The following is a 16,520-nucleotide window of genomic DNA, read 5'->3' on the forward strand; positions in this document are numbered from 1 at the left end:
CAGTTTGACTTTACAGGGGGTGTTTACAGAGAGAATATTTGAGCAAGTTAGCGAGGACTACCGAGGACATTGCTTGCATCTTTACATCCTATCAAGATACAGATAGTGCTCCACTCTGTTATAATAATAGACTCGGAGTAAGAACGGTTTGTATTATATGTATATTTTTGAACCAGGCACACTACGTTAGCTCGAGCACAAACGTGAATGACTGATAAAACATTACAAAGTATTTTGGACGTTCCATAGAAAATACAGGTTGTGGTTCAGAGAAGCTAGTTGTTCCAAATGAACTGGTTACTGACCCTTTAATGGACAACCGTTTTACGAATCCCACTTTCACCTCGCCAAGATTTGAGAATCAGTTGTCAGTAAAAAGACGAGAACACAAAAAAAGGTTGGCTATTATCCAATCCTTGGCCATTATACTGACGTGGTATTGTTGTAAAAATGAATTTTAACCACTGATTGTTCACATCCTCATGCTTTGGAAGTGAAAACCACGGATTGGTCTTCATGTCTTCTTGACATGATGTAAACACGAACCAGCTAAAGTGTTCACGGGCAGACAATGATGGCCACAGGCAGGCATTATGCAAATGAGTTATCTTGTTACATTTCAAGGTTAACTGCGGTCATTGTTAAGACATTTAGCAAGTTTTTACATTTTTAGTGTTTCAGCTTTCATTCGGGTTTCTAAAGACTCTTTGAAAGTCAATATTTTTGATGAATCATATTTCAAAGGGGTGATGAATTGAGAAATCAACATTCCCTTGAGCTTTTTATATATAAGGTCATGGCAATATAAGATTATCCTGTAAGTTTTGAAGCTGAAAACGTTCTTGTTAGTCAAAGAAAAGCTTTTATAGTCGTGTGGTTTTATAGTCAGTAGCCCCGCCCACCGATTAATCGGATCACGCAAGCCAGCAGCAATAAGCATGCTGAAGAAGATAGTAAGATATTGTGGAAGAGCAGTCGCTGCATAAGCTTACTTTAGATCCTAATATTATGAATGTGTGATACTTCATTTATTCTCAACATTTAGTCTCAACAAGTCTTAGGTGCTGGATTTTCAGACACAATGTTGTGACTTCTATATTGTATCTGACAGGAATGGTGCAACAAACTTATGTGACTTATGGAATGTCTTTTTTATTATGTAATAATAGTCCCGGGGCTGTGTGTTTTCCAGATAAGTGGATGACAGGTCTGTGTGTGTGGGCGTGTAATCCCTACATTATGGGGACAAAATGTACCCACAAAGATGGAAATATCCAAAATCCTTGTCATTGTGGGGACATTTTTAGGTCCCCATGAGGACAACATCTTATAAATCACACAGAAGGAGTTTTTTTTAAGAAAGTAAAAATGCTGAATGTTTCCTGTGATGGGTAGGTTTAGGGGCAGGGGCAGTGTAGGGGAATAGGATGTACAGTTTGTACAGTATGAAATCCATTGCGCCTATGGAAAGTCCCCATAAAACATGGAAACACGACGTGTGTGTGTGTGTGTGTGTGTGTGTGTGTGTGTGTGTGTGTGTGTGAGCCTGTTTATGTGGTTTATGAGGACACAAATTTGTATAACTGCATGGGTATTACACTGGTATTACACTATAAATGTGGTTTATGAGGACTTATCAAATGTCCTCATAATTCAAATGGCCTTAAAAACATACTAAATTATGTTTTTTTGAGAAAATAAAAATGCAGAATGTTTCCTGTGATGGGTAGGTTTAGGGGCAGGGGCAGTGTAAGGGGATAGAAAATACGGTTTGTACAGTACAAAAACCATTACGCCTATGGAGAGTCCCTGTAAACCACATAGACCAACGTGTGTGTGTGTGTGTGTGTGCGCGCGCGTGCGTGCGTCTGTGTGTGTGCGTGCGTGTTCGTGCTTATAGCCACAGATTGTGTGGGCCATGTAATACAGAAATAATATTCCAATCAGTCGCAGGTGGATGAGAAATAAATCATTGTGTTTGTTTGATAAAGACGTTTACGAGCCCTGTGATCGAGAGAATCATTCTGGTTGCCGCTTTCAAAGCAATCCCTCCCTCATGTGAACTGATATGACAGGGGCGCTGAAGCTCATTAAATATGCATACAATCTTATCCAATCCTAGCCGTTTACTTCCAAGTCTCCAGTGCGGCACGCCCATCAAAACCCAACGTCCAGGAGAGAGCCTCAAAACCAGTGCAGAAGATAGCCTATTACTTATTAGTTATGATGTCTTTGAATGTAAAAACCACACAAACGTCATTAGTTGAACTCAGACAACAGTATGAAAAATTGTAAAAAGACAGTTTATGACACCTTTAACATAAGGAGAAAATATGCAGGAGAATCAGATCAGATTTGCCAAGATACCAAAGTATCAAAAGTCAGAGATTTAATTCTAAATTTAAACATTTCCACATTACATATCCCATTAGTTTTATGGTATCAGTCATCTCATTTGTGTCCAAGGAATTTTAAAAGAAACATTCGAGACAAAGTTAAATAAAACTCATCTGAGATTCTGGAACTATGAAAGCAATGCATGAGAAATGCATTTTAGTCTGGGGTGTTGTGTTCTTGTGCAGGGTGCATTGAGGACACAGGGTGAAGTATGAGGACAGACCCAGAAAACCCCTTGCAGGAGTCCGGCCGTTCGTCCGCCCTACCTCCATGCGTTTGGCTCCCACCGCAAAACCCCAAACAAGCGGTCACTTCCCCTCAGGGAGCACAGATGTTCCTGGCAAACATTTCTCCTCCCCACACCTCCCTCTATCCTTTCCTCCCATTTTCCTCTCTTTCATCTGCAGAGTTTATTTTGCTTCACTGGCACCGATGACAGAATCGCTACTTGTCTGAGTCATGGATGTTTGATTCAGCCCTGTGTTTCTGTGTTTGCTCGCTAAAGGTGAGTGATGAGGTTGGCTTTGATGAGCACGGGTGGCTGGGAAACAATCGGTCCCGGTGGACAAAGGATGGGCGGGTAAAACAGAGCTGGTAAAAGTGCCAGAGTTCATCTGCAAACTGTTCAAAGGCTCTCAGTAAAAGGTGCATGAAAGTGAGATGGATGTGACATGCGTGTGGCTGCGCATGTCTTTTTTCAAAACATTTTCGATGTGGATGAAAGATTGTGGTGTTTGCCGGGAACTATCATTCATGAGCTTGGTAGGGATGAATAACTGCTCTGCTGAGTATTTTTTTTTCTTTCTCTTGGATGCTAGTATGTTGGCGTCCCTATAATTCTGCTTAACCAGAAATAAATCCCTGGCTAACCAGCTTCATCTTTCAAGGCCATGCTTTATCTGCTTTATCTGTTTTTACCAAGTGCCAACCTCCCCCAGTTTCTGTTGTAGCCAATACGGAAGTAACTTAAACTGCGATTCATCGACTGGCCACTATAGGCTCTAGAAGGGAGCAGAATCTCATTGAGCCCCATGTTAAAATTCCTAACTTTACAGCAGAAAAAAAGACACAGCCTGGTACAAATTGTGGTTTTGGTCTATATGGCTAATTTTGCCTTTCATGACAACTGAGGTAGGGGGTGATTTTTATTGTATTTTTTATATCTCATTTGTTTACATTATATAAAGCCCTAAAGTTCTGCATAATTAAGGGCGTGGTCACTTTGAGTGACAGGTGGCTGGCCATTTTTCTGCCGTCTGTTAGTCAAGCTCTGCCCACATCCCGTTTCTTTGCCCATTTTCTGTTATCCGGGAGTGACACGCGATGACGCGCTGGCAAGATGACAACGGCCAGCTTGTCTCTACGCTTCAGAGCAACTCTTTGGAATCCTATGGGTGACGTCCTGGACACTACGTCCATATTTTTTACAGTCTATGGTTTTTACTGGTCCACCAGCACCAAACTAGCATAAATCACTCTGGACTAGCATGCAAATTCAGGTCTTTTCAACAAAGCAAGACACTATCAGTTCGTTGTTAGCTGATTAATTCTTTTCCTTACTTCAGGTGGGCCGTGACACTCAATCTTAAAGGGGGGGTGAAACACTCAGTTTCAGTCAATCTCATGTCAATCTTGAGTACCTATAGAGTAGTATTGCATCCTTCATATCTCCGAAAAGTCTTTAGTTTTATCATATTTATAAAAGAAATATGGGCTGTACCGAGTCTTTCCGGAAAAAACTGAGCGCCTGGAGGCGTATCGTGTGGGCGGAGCTAAAGAATGACAAATGTGCACAAAGCGGTGACGTCCTCAAGCGTGGAGAAACCCATTGCTATCTCAGCTAATACAGATATTGATCCACAATCAAATCTGAGGCTGAAATAAATTGAACAGGAGAAACGGCAACATCAGGATGTCCGTCTCTGTGGTGTGTACTGTATTTAGGGGCCTTTGTGTGTCTTTACGCGCAGTTTATGAGGACATGATTTGGTTTATGGACTATTGTATGTGACTAACGTTAGACCTTAGAGGTAGCAAGCAAAACGGTTTTGCACGTCAGAGTCAGAATAGTGTAACGTTATACAGAACAACAATGGAGTAACCGTTAGCGCATTTGAATGACGAAGCACGCGACCGTGTCGTTTACTGATGCGACGGTAGCCAATAGCAGAGACATTTGAAGTTGATTTACTCACCGGCTGCTTCCAAAGCAGGACCGAATCTTTATCGCTGGGACCGCTCTGTCAAAAACACACTTCTTTGGTATGATTTGGTGAAGTCCTGTGACAGCAGTGACCGTGGAGATCCACTTTGCGACGCGACTGAAGCGATGCCTTGAAGCTTCCCGTCATTTCTGCATTCAAATCGGTTCAAATGCAGCGCTGCCTTCCCGGAATGCTGTGCTGAAGCGTTGAAGTCGCTCGACGTCACCCATAGGAATAAAGTGGAGCGCGGCGCGTCATAAGTGTTCACGGACGACTGGATCTGCACCTGAGAGACTGTTTACAGCGTGCATTTCCTCTCTCTCCCTCTAGTTACGCGCGCGCGCACCCTTCCGGGAGAAGAGCCCGTACAGCCCATACAAGGACCTTCCGATCTATTTAACGTCAAGTAGACCCATACTCGAAAAAAACTCGCCGAAACTTGTGAGAAACCGGAAGGAGTATTTTTAACACAGAAATACTCCATCAAACGTCCAACATTAGTTTTTGAAACTTTGTCTATGTTTAGGATGGGAATCCAAGTCTTTAAAGGTGTAAAAAGCTCAGTATGCATGAAACAGCATTTCACCCCCCCTTTAAGCACAATACTGGATCATTTCGATTTTGCCCACTCGGTTTTTTGGAGGCCAAACATATTCTTGCATCTGGTTAGCAGGCTCAGTACTCATTTCAAATCCATTCATCTGAATAACGGCAGTGTGCATACATTCGTAATTTTAGATAAAATCATGTTATCTAGCATAATTTAAAGGGATACTTCACCACTTTTTCATATTAAACTATGTTTAACTAAAACGAGTTTATACATCCCTCTCTCGTCTCAGTGCATGAACTTAATCTCTCTGACGTGCGGAGACGACCTGATAGCCTTTAGCTTAGCCCAATAAGCCCAGTTCATTCACTATGGTACCAAACAGAGATCAAGTTAGAAGCGACCAAACACCTCCACGTTTTCCCTATTTAAATAAGTATGGTGACATAAAATAAAATGTGCCGCTTTTCTAAGCGGATTAAAAAGGAGAACTATAATGCATGGCGTAATAGCACTTCTGAGAGTACTTCGACTCGGAGCAGTAAAAAGTCCCGCCTGAAAAATCCTCCCTCACATCTCCCCCTCCCCCCTATTGACAGAAATGAGACGTTTTATTTTGTGCCACTACACTTGATCTTTCAACTATTCGTGTAACTGTATTTAAATAGGGAAAACGTGGAGGTGTTTGGTCGCTTCTAACTTGATCTCTGTTTGGTACCATAGTGAATGAACTGGGCTTATTGGGCTAAGCTAAAGGCTATCAGATCGTCACCGCACGTCAGAGAGATTAAGTGCACGCACTGGTATGTATTAACTTGTTTTAGTTAAGGGAATAACATAGTTTAATATGAAAAAGCGGTGAAGTATCCTTTAAGACTGTGGTTTCAGCAGCAAGAACGATAATTTTTTTTACTGAGAATTTAACATGGTCAGTGACATTTAAAATGACATCGATGACATTTTAAAAATATTTCAGAATCCTTTTGCAACTCATTATTTTTCATTAACTGGTATCAACTGGAAATTTCACATTTAAAAAATATATAATTTGTTTTAGTATAATTTTAGTTCATAAAAAAAAAACATGCTACATGCCATGTTGTAATTACTGAAAGTAACCATATGCTATAATTTTTCAGCACAGAAGTGTTACACCATTAACCTTTGATTATTAATGTTTTAATCCCTACTTCACACGCATACATACACTATTAATCTGCAGGAAGAGTCGCTCTCGCTTTTCGAACGCACAAATTCAAGGGCATCCATTTATTTAGCGTTTTGCATATTTATGAGCGCATAGCAAATACGCGCTTTGTTGTTCCGCTTGTTTGTTGGGGTGAGTTAGTGAAGTGAAGATACTGACAACAGACCATGAAGGATCTTCTGTAGTACTCTCCAGCGAGCAAAGCCCAGAACCAAATGAGCTTCATTTGCTCTCCTCTCAGATATCTCCCCTCGTCTCGTTCCCCGCCTGAGGCGGCCTCCCTAGACCGAGGCAGTCATATGATCATCCGCTGCTCTGCTTTGGGTCCGTGGCCGCTACAGTGGCTGCGGTCAGGCTGAGGTCAGGCCTGGCACGCTTTTGTTTAGAATCATGTATCGGAAGTGCTGAATTAACATGAAAAGTACCATATGGGTTTGTGCTCAGCTGGCTTAGTGTTCTATCACGTAGAAGACTCGGGCGTGAATGCCACAGTGGAAGGTCATATGCTAATTCACTTTGTTTTGTTGTCATTTTTATGCTTGTTGAAATAATGCCATTAATGACTTTGGGAATTTGAATACTTGCGCATTTATATGCTTGGCTGGTTCATTGAGATTATGTATCATTATATATAGTTGTTATAGTTTTACAATATTTAAGATAAAATAAAAATTTGATATAAAATATATTTATTTAAAATGTTTCCTTTTCCATCTCTTTTTGTCGACAGGTACCCATTCCCCACTGTGTTCAGTACGTGTAGTAAGAAGGATCTGGTGGCTAGTCTGGAGAAGGGAGTGGGCATGTGTTTGTATAATATGCCTGAAGTCAAATTGCTCTACGGGGGACAGAAATGCGGCAACGGATACATTGAGGAAGGAGAGGAGTGTGACTGTGGAGAGCCAGAGGTATGAAAGACTCATACACATCAAAGACCTTTGTGCGTCACTACAAAGCAGGCCGCTGATCTTCTAACTGTTAGGATTAGCAGGACTTTGGTGATGTTTGGGATTTTAATTTGGTCTGTTTAATATTCACTGGCCAAAGACTGGCTTTCACTCTGACTTCTTGTTGTTCTCACAACCTGTTCCTGAATAAATTACGTATTCAGAAGCTACACATTTCTCACATGTGGGGAAACATGCTAAATACCAAATCGCTGATCTGAGACATTAAAAATTTTTCTTGTTTATTTTATGCCAGATTTTTTACATCAGTTTTCACAGTCCATTTATTTCCAATTAATAATGAAAATTAAAAAAATGTTTTCAGATTATTTATAAATATGAAATGCGCTTATCATTATGCACTATATTACTGAATCACTGATTTAGAGTGGGAAATTCCATATACTTTTAAATCATTTCTGCCCTTGAAAACTGCAAACTGTTCTTATCATTTGTGACCCGTGCTGGCAAATTGAGTTGAGTAATGAGCAAATAAAAAAAAAATCATTTTCAAACCTTCATTTATCGGGCAATAAAATGAAGGTTCCAGAACAAAATTCCCTGGCAACCATAAAAATCTCTTGTAATAACACCAAATTTGACACACACCAAATCAAAACCACATATCTATAGAACAAAAAATATATTCCACTTTTTTTCCATGATGCCTCATTTGTTCGTTTAACATTAATGAAACAGTCAGCCTATATATTAAAACCTACTGTACCGCATCGGATCTAAAATAAAACATCGGATGTTTTTCCGTAACAGTTAACCAAACGTTCTCATCTTATGATATACACACATTTCTGGCCTGTTCAAATAAATATTGTTCCTGGGTCATGGTGTAGTGGGTTACTTGTGTTTGTGTGACGTACAAGAGCTGTTAGGACCCAGGTTTGAGTCCAGATTGCGTCATTTGTGCAGCCTGATCCCATTCCACCTCTCTCTCCACTGTTCTATAAATAAATGCTAAATTGCCCCCTAAATATCATGTAGTAATGGAACTGGAGACTTCAGAAATGATCTATGTAATTTAGATGTCATGGAGACATTATATCAGTGGAGACCAGTGGAAAAAAGCCTGGCCTGAACTTTAAAGTCTAGGATCTTGTTATGGGGGAAAAGTTTGTTTCAGAATGGCACCCGTGAGCTTTAGTGATCTCACTAGGGTGGGATGAAGGAGGAAGTGGGTAAAGAGCAGAGAGGAAGCCCAGCTGCAGGTCTTGAGTGTTGGGTAGAAGGATGAGAGAAGACCCCACCCCCACAATCATTTCACACTGGCTGACGATAGTTTAGAGAAAACAGCAGGTCTGTAAAGAGATTTTTGTGCCTCTGAGGAGCAGTTAGAGCCAGCGGACTGACCTAATCCAACCCAGCCCTTCAGCACCTATCCCAGTCTACACCAGGACCTTGTTAAAGAGGGAAAGAGGGGAATAAAAAGTCTTTTATGAAATAAAATGTTAGTGATTGAGGTCTTAATGAGCTTCTTGTGTACTTTTGGAGAACGTACACAAAGGGAATTCATTTTTGAGAGTTTCTGCTTCATTGCAACAACAAAACAAATGATTTTTAGTCTTCAAAACTCACCTCCTGTCTCTCTTCCTCACCCCTTTTCTTCTAAGATAAATGTCCTCTTTCCTTCAATTGTGCTAGGACTCTGACGTTCCCATCACTTCCAGTCTTGGGTCAGTGATGTCACTCACTCACGTACACACACACACACACACACACACGAACATGGTTCACTGATACCAAGAGTTCAGAGTTTGAGAAAACAACCTCTTTTTTCAAAATCAGAACAATGCATGGACCACTAATTTAAAACAGACATGTCAACACACTCACATACACAAACCTATAGTAACATTTCCAAACATTTTTTTGTTACCATGGGTACAAGAGCTGGTTGACAGAAGGGAATTTCCTAAAAGAATACGAACTCCACACCTGGAACTAATATACAGTGCAGTAATCATATGGGACGACGTCTTTTTTTGTTGCTTTCCATTGTTTTTCTGTAACCCCTAATTGTCTAATGTCAAATTAAAGGGGTCATATCCTGTGCAATTGTCTTTTATTTTTCCCCTAAAGTCTACTCATAATGTTCGTGAAGGTTTGTTGCACCAAAAACGATTGTAATTTAGGTTTTTTTGCCAATTTTTTTTAGTTTTGTTTTTGCCAATTATTTACAGAATGAAATAGCCTGACTTTAATATGTAAGTGACCTCTGTTAAAAATAATGTTTTAATTGTTTTCTTTTCAAGAAACGTACGTGTTAACTTTTCTGCATGTGATACAGTGGCGCATCCATTCTAATCCACTGTCCTCCTTGTTTGCTTTAGGAGTGTCTGAACCCCTGCTGTAATGCTACAACCTGCACTCTCAAGGGAGATGCCGTTTGTGCCCACGGACAGTGCTGTGTAGACTGCCAGGTACTTTCGCGAATCTCTCCTGGCCCTCTTTCCTCCTCATTAATTTTTTTTCGTCTGTGTGTAAAATAAAGGCGTGGAAATCATATTCTCCTTGCCCCATTAATAAGTGCAACCTGAACCGACATTTGTGCTCCAAACATAGACACTCAGTTTCCTCTCAGGCCTCCAGACACATAAATCAGAGCGCTCAGCTCACTTACTTACAGAGGAAAGAAGCCAGACCAGGCCCCTCAGGGATAGACCCCAGAACAGGGTTACATGGTCACACAGACTTTACAACGAACTACAGCTTTTCAATCTAGTGTTTAATCATGTGAAAAAATATATGTATAAAAAAACTATACTTTTGTTACTATATTTTTTTCCATGAATTAGAAACAACTGTACAGAGCCCTGCACATAACATGGAAAAAAAAAATAGTGGCCACAAATGAACAATTCAATCCCACAACTTGCTGTTCCCTTGTTTTACTAAATCGTCCACAATTTACTAAAGTGGGAGAAAAAAATCTTAATTTGTTGCTGATTTTTTTCTTCCTTTCAAGTGTCAAGTGTGGGGCAGTATTATAATATAATTTTTTTACCTGGTAGTTTTTGTAATTCATGCAACGCTTGTCTTAACATTACTTTAGGTTTATCCCATAGTGCCTGCATTGGAGTTGAGTATACCTTTCTCTTTGCTTTATTTTGAAAGAAATCACCCATAGGTGAAACTGCACTTAAAGTTTCCTTTCAGTTTTTTGTTGAAGCCTTTTGTTCTTTTGTGTGTGTGTGTGTGTACAGTTAAAACCAGCTGGGACTCCTTGTAGAGAGTCCAGTAACTCCTGTGACTTGCCTGAGTTCTGCACCGGTACCAACCCCCACTGCCCTGCCAATGTGTACCTGCACGACGGGCATGCTTGCCACAATATGGACGGTTACTGCTACAATGGCATCTGTCAGACTCATGAGCAGCAATGCATCACTCTGTGGGGTCCAGGTTGGTACCACTGTGGATTTCAAATTTGGATCGCTGCGGGGTTCCTGGGCTTATTTGGTCGACCAAAAATGTATTGTAGTGTACTGCAAATATACGTTTCATTAATCATACATTTTTGACACTGTAATTCTATATGTAACCATTGTCTTGGCAGAACGTCCCGTTCAGTCCTGCGTGCATTCATACAGCGAGCTCAAGCTGTATGAAATCTCACACTGATTGCTGTTATTTATTCCATATGTCTGTTCATACTCCTTTCTAAAAGGATTCAGGCCACAGTCTGACATATATTATCATTTCATCTGTTTTTGGTTTATATACAAGCTCAAACAAGATGGAAGAATTGTACAGTGTCATATATCCATCTCTGACAGTGGGCATATGCCGTCTTATTTTCATTCTCTCTTTTTTTTGTGTTCTTGTTTTTTTTTTTTTTTTTTTTTTTTTTGCAGGAGCAAAACCTGCCCCGGGGATCTGTTTTGAAAGAGTAAACTCTGCAGGTGATCCCTATGGAAATTGTGGAAAAGATTCCAAAGGCTCCTTTGCTAAATGTGAAGCAAGGTACAGTCAGAGCATAATACAACAGCACTTTGCATTTTAAAGCTGCAGTCCATAACTTTTTTAACTAAAAAATATTATTCAAAAAAAAATTTTTTGAGCAAGTACATAACCAGCCAGTGTTCAAAACTATCTCCTTACCTTAGCTTGACTCATAACGGTAAGCTTGTAATAATGTTAAATGAAATAATTAAGTGGTACTGGTGGGTTTTTCTGCAGGAAATGCACCATTCATCTTTGCGTTATGTTACGTCTGTAATGTATACATAAAAAATTGCATATGAGAATGCTGCAGATGGCGGATCATTATAGCCTTTTCTCACAGCAGCTGGAATAATTAAACGTATCATTTTGATGGCGGATTGTAATCCAGAAAGTTCCAAATGACAATCATCAGAGAAAATTGGAGATTCATCCATAGTCAAAAGCAAAAGATTAGACTGTACAGAAATTAAAATGTACAGGTAACGCTAATACACACTAAATACACATAGGCACGCAATGCTGATGATAACATTAACAATTTAAGAACAAAGTATAACAGTAATAATAATTTGCATGGTTTGATGTGATGTGACCTAAGCCATCTTTAGATTTAATCACCCTTGATAGCGTGAGTTATTGTAATGCTTTTTTTCTCAGTTGGTCTGAACAAAAGTTGCAGTCATGTTATTTGTTCAGATTGGAGTTTCCTGTGAAAATTAATATTTTGTTAAAACTTCCAAGACATTGTTTCTGTAAGTCCGATGTACAGTATCCACACGGTGGCTGACGGCTACATACTCCTCAAAACTTTAGATTCATCCACCATGCCAAGGAGCCATGCCGACGCACAACCCGCGTAAAGATAATATTTCTGCGAATAACTGCATTTCAAACAGAGATGGCAACAAAGAGGCAAAACATACAGACTGCAGCTTTAACCTCTGGCCAAAAGTACAATTGTTGAATTTGCTGATTTATCATTTCTGATTGTATACTTTTTTATTTACATTTTTTTTTTGCTTCTGTTCCTTTTGTTTTATCATGTTTTGCTTCTTATGCTTTGCTTTGCTTTGCTTTTCTGTTTAGTTTAATTTTGCTTTGCTTTGTTTTGCTTGCTTGCACTTTTGTTAAGTTTTCTTGTTTTGTTTTGCTCATTTGTTTTTCTTTCCTTTTGCTTCACTTTGTTGCATCTTGCTTGTTTTCTTCTTCGTTTATTGCAATATTGTTTTGTTCAGTTTGTTAAACTACTTGCTCAATTTTCACTCATTATTTTACTTATAATGTTTACTTATAAAGTGCACTTTAGCATTACAAATGCGTAGCTTTAATTCTACCAACAAAGCACATAAAATTAAAATTGAGGACCAGTGACTGACACACAAATTACAGAATAGAGGTTCTTTCCATGACACACATTCTTGAAACAAAAGAATGAAAATATAAAGAATGATTAGTGTGAAATGATGAACAGCATTGGTTAAGGTTGTCGTGATTCATTCATGTCACTTGCTGTCTAATTATTATAGGATGGCCCATCAAACATGTTGTAATGAATGTAATTTTATTAATTTCTTTGCTGCCGTGACATTATTATTCAGCATCAGAGGCTGCGCTATGATTTTGCGTGTAATCTTTTGTCACTATTAATTACACTCTCTGTTCCTCACATGAGTGAGAGGGTGTAAAAGCCGCCAGGACAACACAATATCCTCTGTTTTTCATTCTTTTTATCTCCCTGTCCCATTTATTCTGTGTAACAACATTAGCACTGTTGTTGTATTTCTCACTTTTTTTGTCCGTGTGTTTGTGTGTATGATTATGAAACAGGGATGCTAGGTGTGGAAAAATTCAGTGCCAAGGAGGAGCCAACAGGCCAGTGATCGGGACCAATGCAGTTTCCATAGAGACAAACATACCTCTGCAGGAGGGCGGGCGTATTCTGTGCCGTGGAACACACGTGTACCTGGGTGACGATATGCCTGATCCGGGACTGGTATTGGCAGGCACTAAGTGTGCTGAAGGAATGGTACAAGAATAAATCATTATAGAATGTATCTGCTAGAGATAATTTGTGTGGTCAAGAAATTCTGATAGAAGTGTTAGATCGATATATATTTCAGCCAGGCTGATATTTGGCCTTGATGATGGTATTTGGCCTTTTTTCTTTTTTCATTGACCAATGAAAAAATTAGTGTCTATTTTGCTGATATAAACCTCCATCATATCCATTTGATATGTGGTATGATATGTGACATGGCATATACACATAATATGATATACATGTGTATATGATGGCGGTTAATCAGCATGTCATGACATGACAATCATCATATATCATAGCATATCATATCAATCATATATCTCATAGCATATCATATCAATCATAGCTATCATAGCATATCATATATCTCATAGCATATCATATCAATCATATATCTCATAGCATATCATATCAATCATATATCTCATAGCATATCATATCAATCATAGCTATCATAGCATATCATATATCTCATAGCATATCATATCAATCATATATCTCATAGCATATCATATCAATCATATATCTCATAGCATATCATATCAATCATATAGCTATCATAGCATACTATGTCAATCATATAGCTATTATGTATATGTGTATATTATATATATATATATATATATATATATATATATATATATATATATACAATAAAAAAACATATACAAATCTTATCAATCAAATCATTTAATGTAAAATCAATTGTAAAACAAGTAATTTGCAAAAATAAATGTGCCATGATAATATTTTTATGTATTTATCTTATTTAAAAAAAAAAAAAAATGTAGTTTTTAGATACATTAATAGTGATTATTTGATTGTTTTGGTAGTTTTTAACAGTGAGGAATAAAACCCATACTTGCGTATTTTTATTTGGTTTAATTTGGAGTAAATGTCTCATTTTCTGTTCAAATATTTCTATAATTTGTCAATTTTGGCCACCCTAGCACTTAGAAACTCAAATCGGCTGACCACTAGCCAAGGGCAGTAACATAAATGTTTAATTTTAGTGGATACCTATTCAGTGACTTGTTTTTTTCTTAACCTGCAGTTCTTTTTCTGTCTCTCTCCCTCTCTCATCATAACAGATCTGTTTGAACAGGCAGTGTCAGAATGTCAGTGTGTTTGGAGTGCAGAAGTGCTCTGGGAAGTGTAATGGAAGAGGGGTAAGGTTGCTTCCGCTCTGTCAGTTGCATTTTTCTTAAATCTGCAGGATTTTTTTTTCTCTGACGTTAGTTTTCAAGCATTAGGCTCAGATTTGAGTCAGGAATGCTGATAGTAAATCATCACAAATTAAGCATTAGTGAAAGCCCCGCCCTCCACAGAATTGTCTTTTTCATTACAGTATAGTGGTTTGCAAAAGGGGACAGCACGTGCCCATAATAGCACTTAGCTAACTATTAGCTTCACTTGAACTAGATTACTGCTACGTCTGAAAAAGCAGTTAAAAGCACAGATAAGACATGGATTCTGGACTAAATTAGATAACAGTGTAACCTTGTGTCAGTTTTGGTTTTTCATGGAAGCTTGATGCATAATGTGGATTGTGCAAAAAGTGACACAGAAGGGACACGGTCAGTTCCCTTCTGTGTCACTTTTTAACGCACAGGGCGTCTTTAGCGTCATTATTGGGCATGGTTGTCATCATGATGAAACTATATATTGGGTTATGTTTTTGCTGTTATGACATGGGGTGTGATTCTCAGTTTAATCCAGCCAGCATAATTTTATTTACATTTCTTTTTTTTTATTACGCTATTCAGAACACGTAACCCAACCCCATCCCTACCCATTTGTGTATTATATAAAACAGGATTTATAACAGGCAGATACGACTGCATCCACAATTTGTTCAAAAAGTACAAATATTCCAAGTTTTCTGAGGCCAAACGATTGGTTTGTGTGAAGAAAATCCCCCAAAAAAGCTCAGCATCTTTTAACGTTTTCTTTTACATCACGTGGATGGTTTGCGTAGCTTACCTAGAGAACACATGGCACCAGGATCCACTATGGGAAAAGGGTAAGCCGGCAGAGGTAGTTCGATCCTTGGGGCAATGTTCTGCTGGGAAACCTTGGGTTCTGCCATAAATGTGGATGTTACTTTGACACGTACCACAGACCTAAGCATTGCTGCAGACCATGTACACCCTTTCAGGGAAACTGGGCACAAATAAAGCGCCCTGCCACGAAGCAAAAAGGGTTTCGGAATGGTTTGAGGAGCACAAGAAGTTTGAGGTGTTGTCTTGGCCTTTAAATACCCCAGATCTCAATCCAGTCAAGCATCTGTGGGATGCAAAAGGAGGGACCAACACAATATTAGGGAGTTGGTCATAATGTTATGCCTGATCAGTGTATATATGTTATAATAAAAAAAATCAAGCTCTCGTACAAGTAGTTTTTTTGCAATCGTATATTACATTTTGTTGACATTCATATTAATTTTGGTGACACAGTCATTGATTTTCTAACCTGGCACAACAGTAACAAAATAAATAAAATTAGAAATAAGTTATTGACTGCATTTTAAACAAAGTTTTGGTCTTGACTGGTTTTGAAATTAAATCCAAAGTCCTCTTAGTCTGTGACAGGACAGAGCACAAATGCAGTCGAGACCAAGACAAATGGTCAGAAAATGGTCTTGAGACTGGTCTCCAATACACTAGTTCACACAAAATTACATTTTGTAATTTACTTGTCCTATTACTTTAAAAAAAAAAATCTGTATACCTTTATTTTATCCATGAAACACAAAAGGAGTTGAATGTAGCATAATGTTCAAGCCAAGGTGTCCTTTTCTAAAGTTAAAAAGTGAAAGGTGGCCATATTCTTGTAAATAACTGTTCCTCACACAAAGCTATCATATGACTTTAGAAGTCTTGGAATAAAGCTACACCCATATGGATCCCTTATGATGCTTTTCCGTTTTTGAAGCTTGACAGCTCCTGGACAACATTTCCTTCAACTGTATGAAATAGAGTGGCTCAAATATTCTTCAAAACTTCACCTTTTTCTATTTCAACAAAGACAGTCATACAGGTTTGAAACCACACGAGAACAAGTAAATGAAGACAGAAATTTAATTTGAGGAAACTATTCTTTTACTGAATCGCATCGCGTATTGTAGCATTCCCAGCATGCTTGGTGACTTGAGGCTTGTCTCAGCGGTTGAAGTACTTCGCAATCAATCTCTGTCGCTCCAATAAGGTTATAGGAG

The 16,520-nt window shown here is 38.7% G+C and overlaps 1 protein-coding gene across 4 annotated transcripts in view; it reads left to right on the forward strand.

The window, feature by feature from the left end:
* Window positions 1-16,520, forward strand: part of adam12b (ADAM metallopeptidase domain 12b) — a 126,478-nt gene that overhangs the window by 89,703 nt on the left and 20,255 nt on the right. For all 4 annotated transcript variants that reach the window (XR_010908020.1, XR_010908021.1, XM_067455287.1 and 1 more), the window contains exons 12-17: window positions 7,089-7,266; window positions 9,651-9,740; window positions 10,524-10,719; window positions 11,172-11,280; window positions 13,090-13,288; window positions 14,395-14,472. Coding sequence is in view for 2 of the 4 variants with exons in the window: in XM_067455287.1 (XP_067311388.1) it covers window positions 7,089-7,266; window positions 9,651-9,740; window positions 10,524-10,719; window positions 11,172-11,280; window positions 13,090-13,288; window positions 14,395-14,472 (850 nt within the window). In the remaining 2 variants the exon portion in view is untranslated. The remainder of the gene's footprint in view (window positions 1-7,088; window positions 7,267-9,650; window positions 9,741-10,523; window positions 10,720-11,171; window positions 11,281-13,089; window positions 13,289-14,394; window positions 14,473-16,520) is intronic.

The sequence above is a fragment of the Pseudorasbora parva genome, chromosome 10, assembly GCF_024679245.1.
Source record: "Pseudorasbora parva isolate DD20220531a chromosome 10, ASM2467924v1, whole genome shotgun sequence".
Classification (NCBI taxonomy): Eukaryota; Metazoa; Chordata; class Actinopteri; order Cypriniformes; family Gobionidae; genus Pseudorasbora; species Pseudorasbora parva.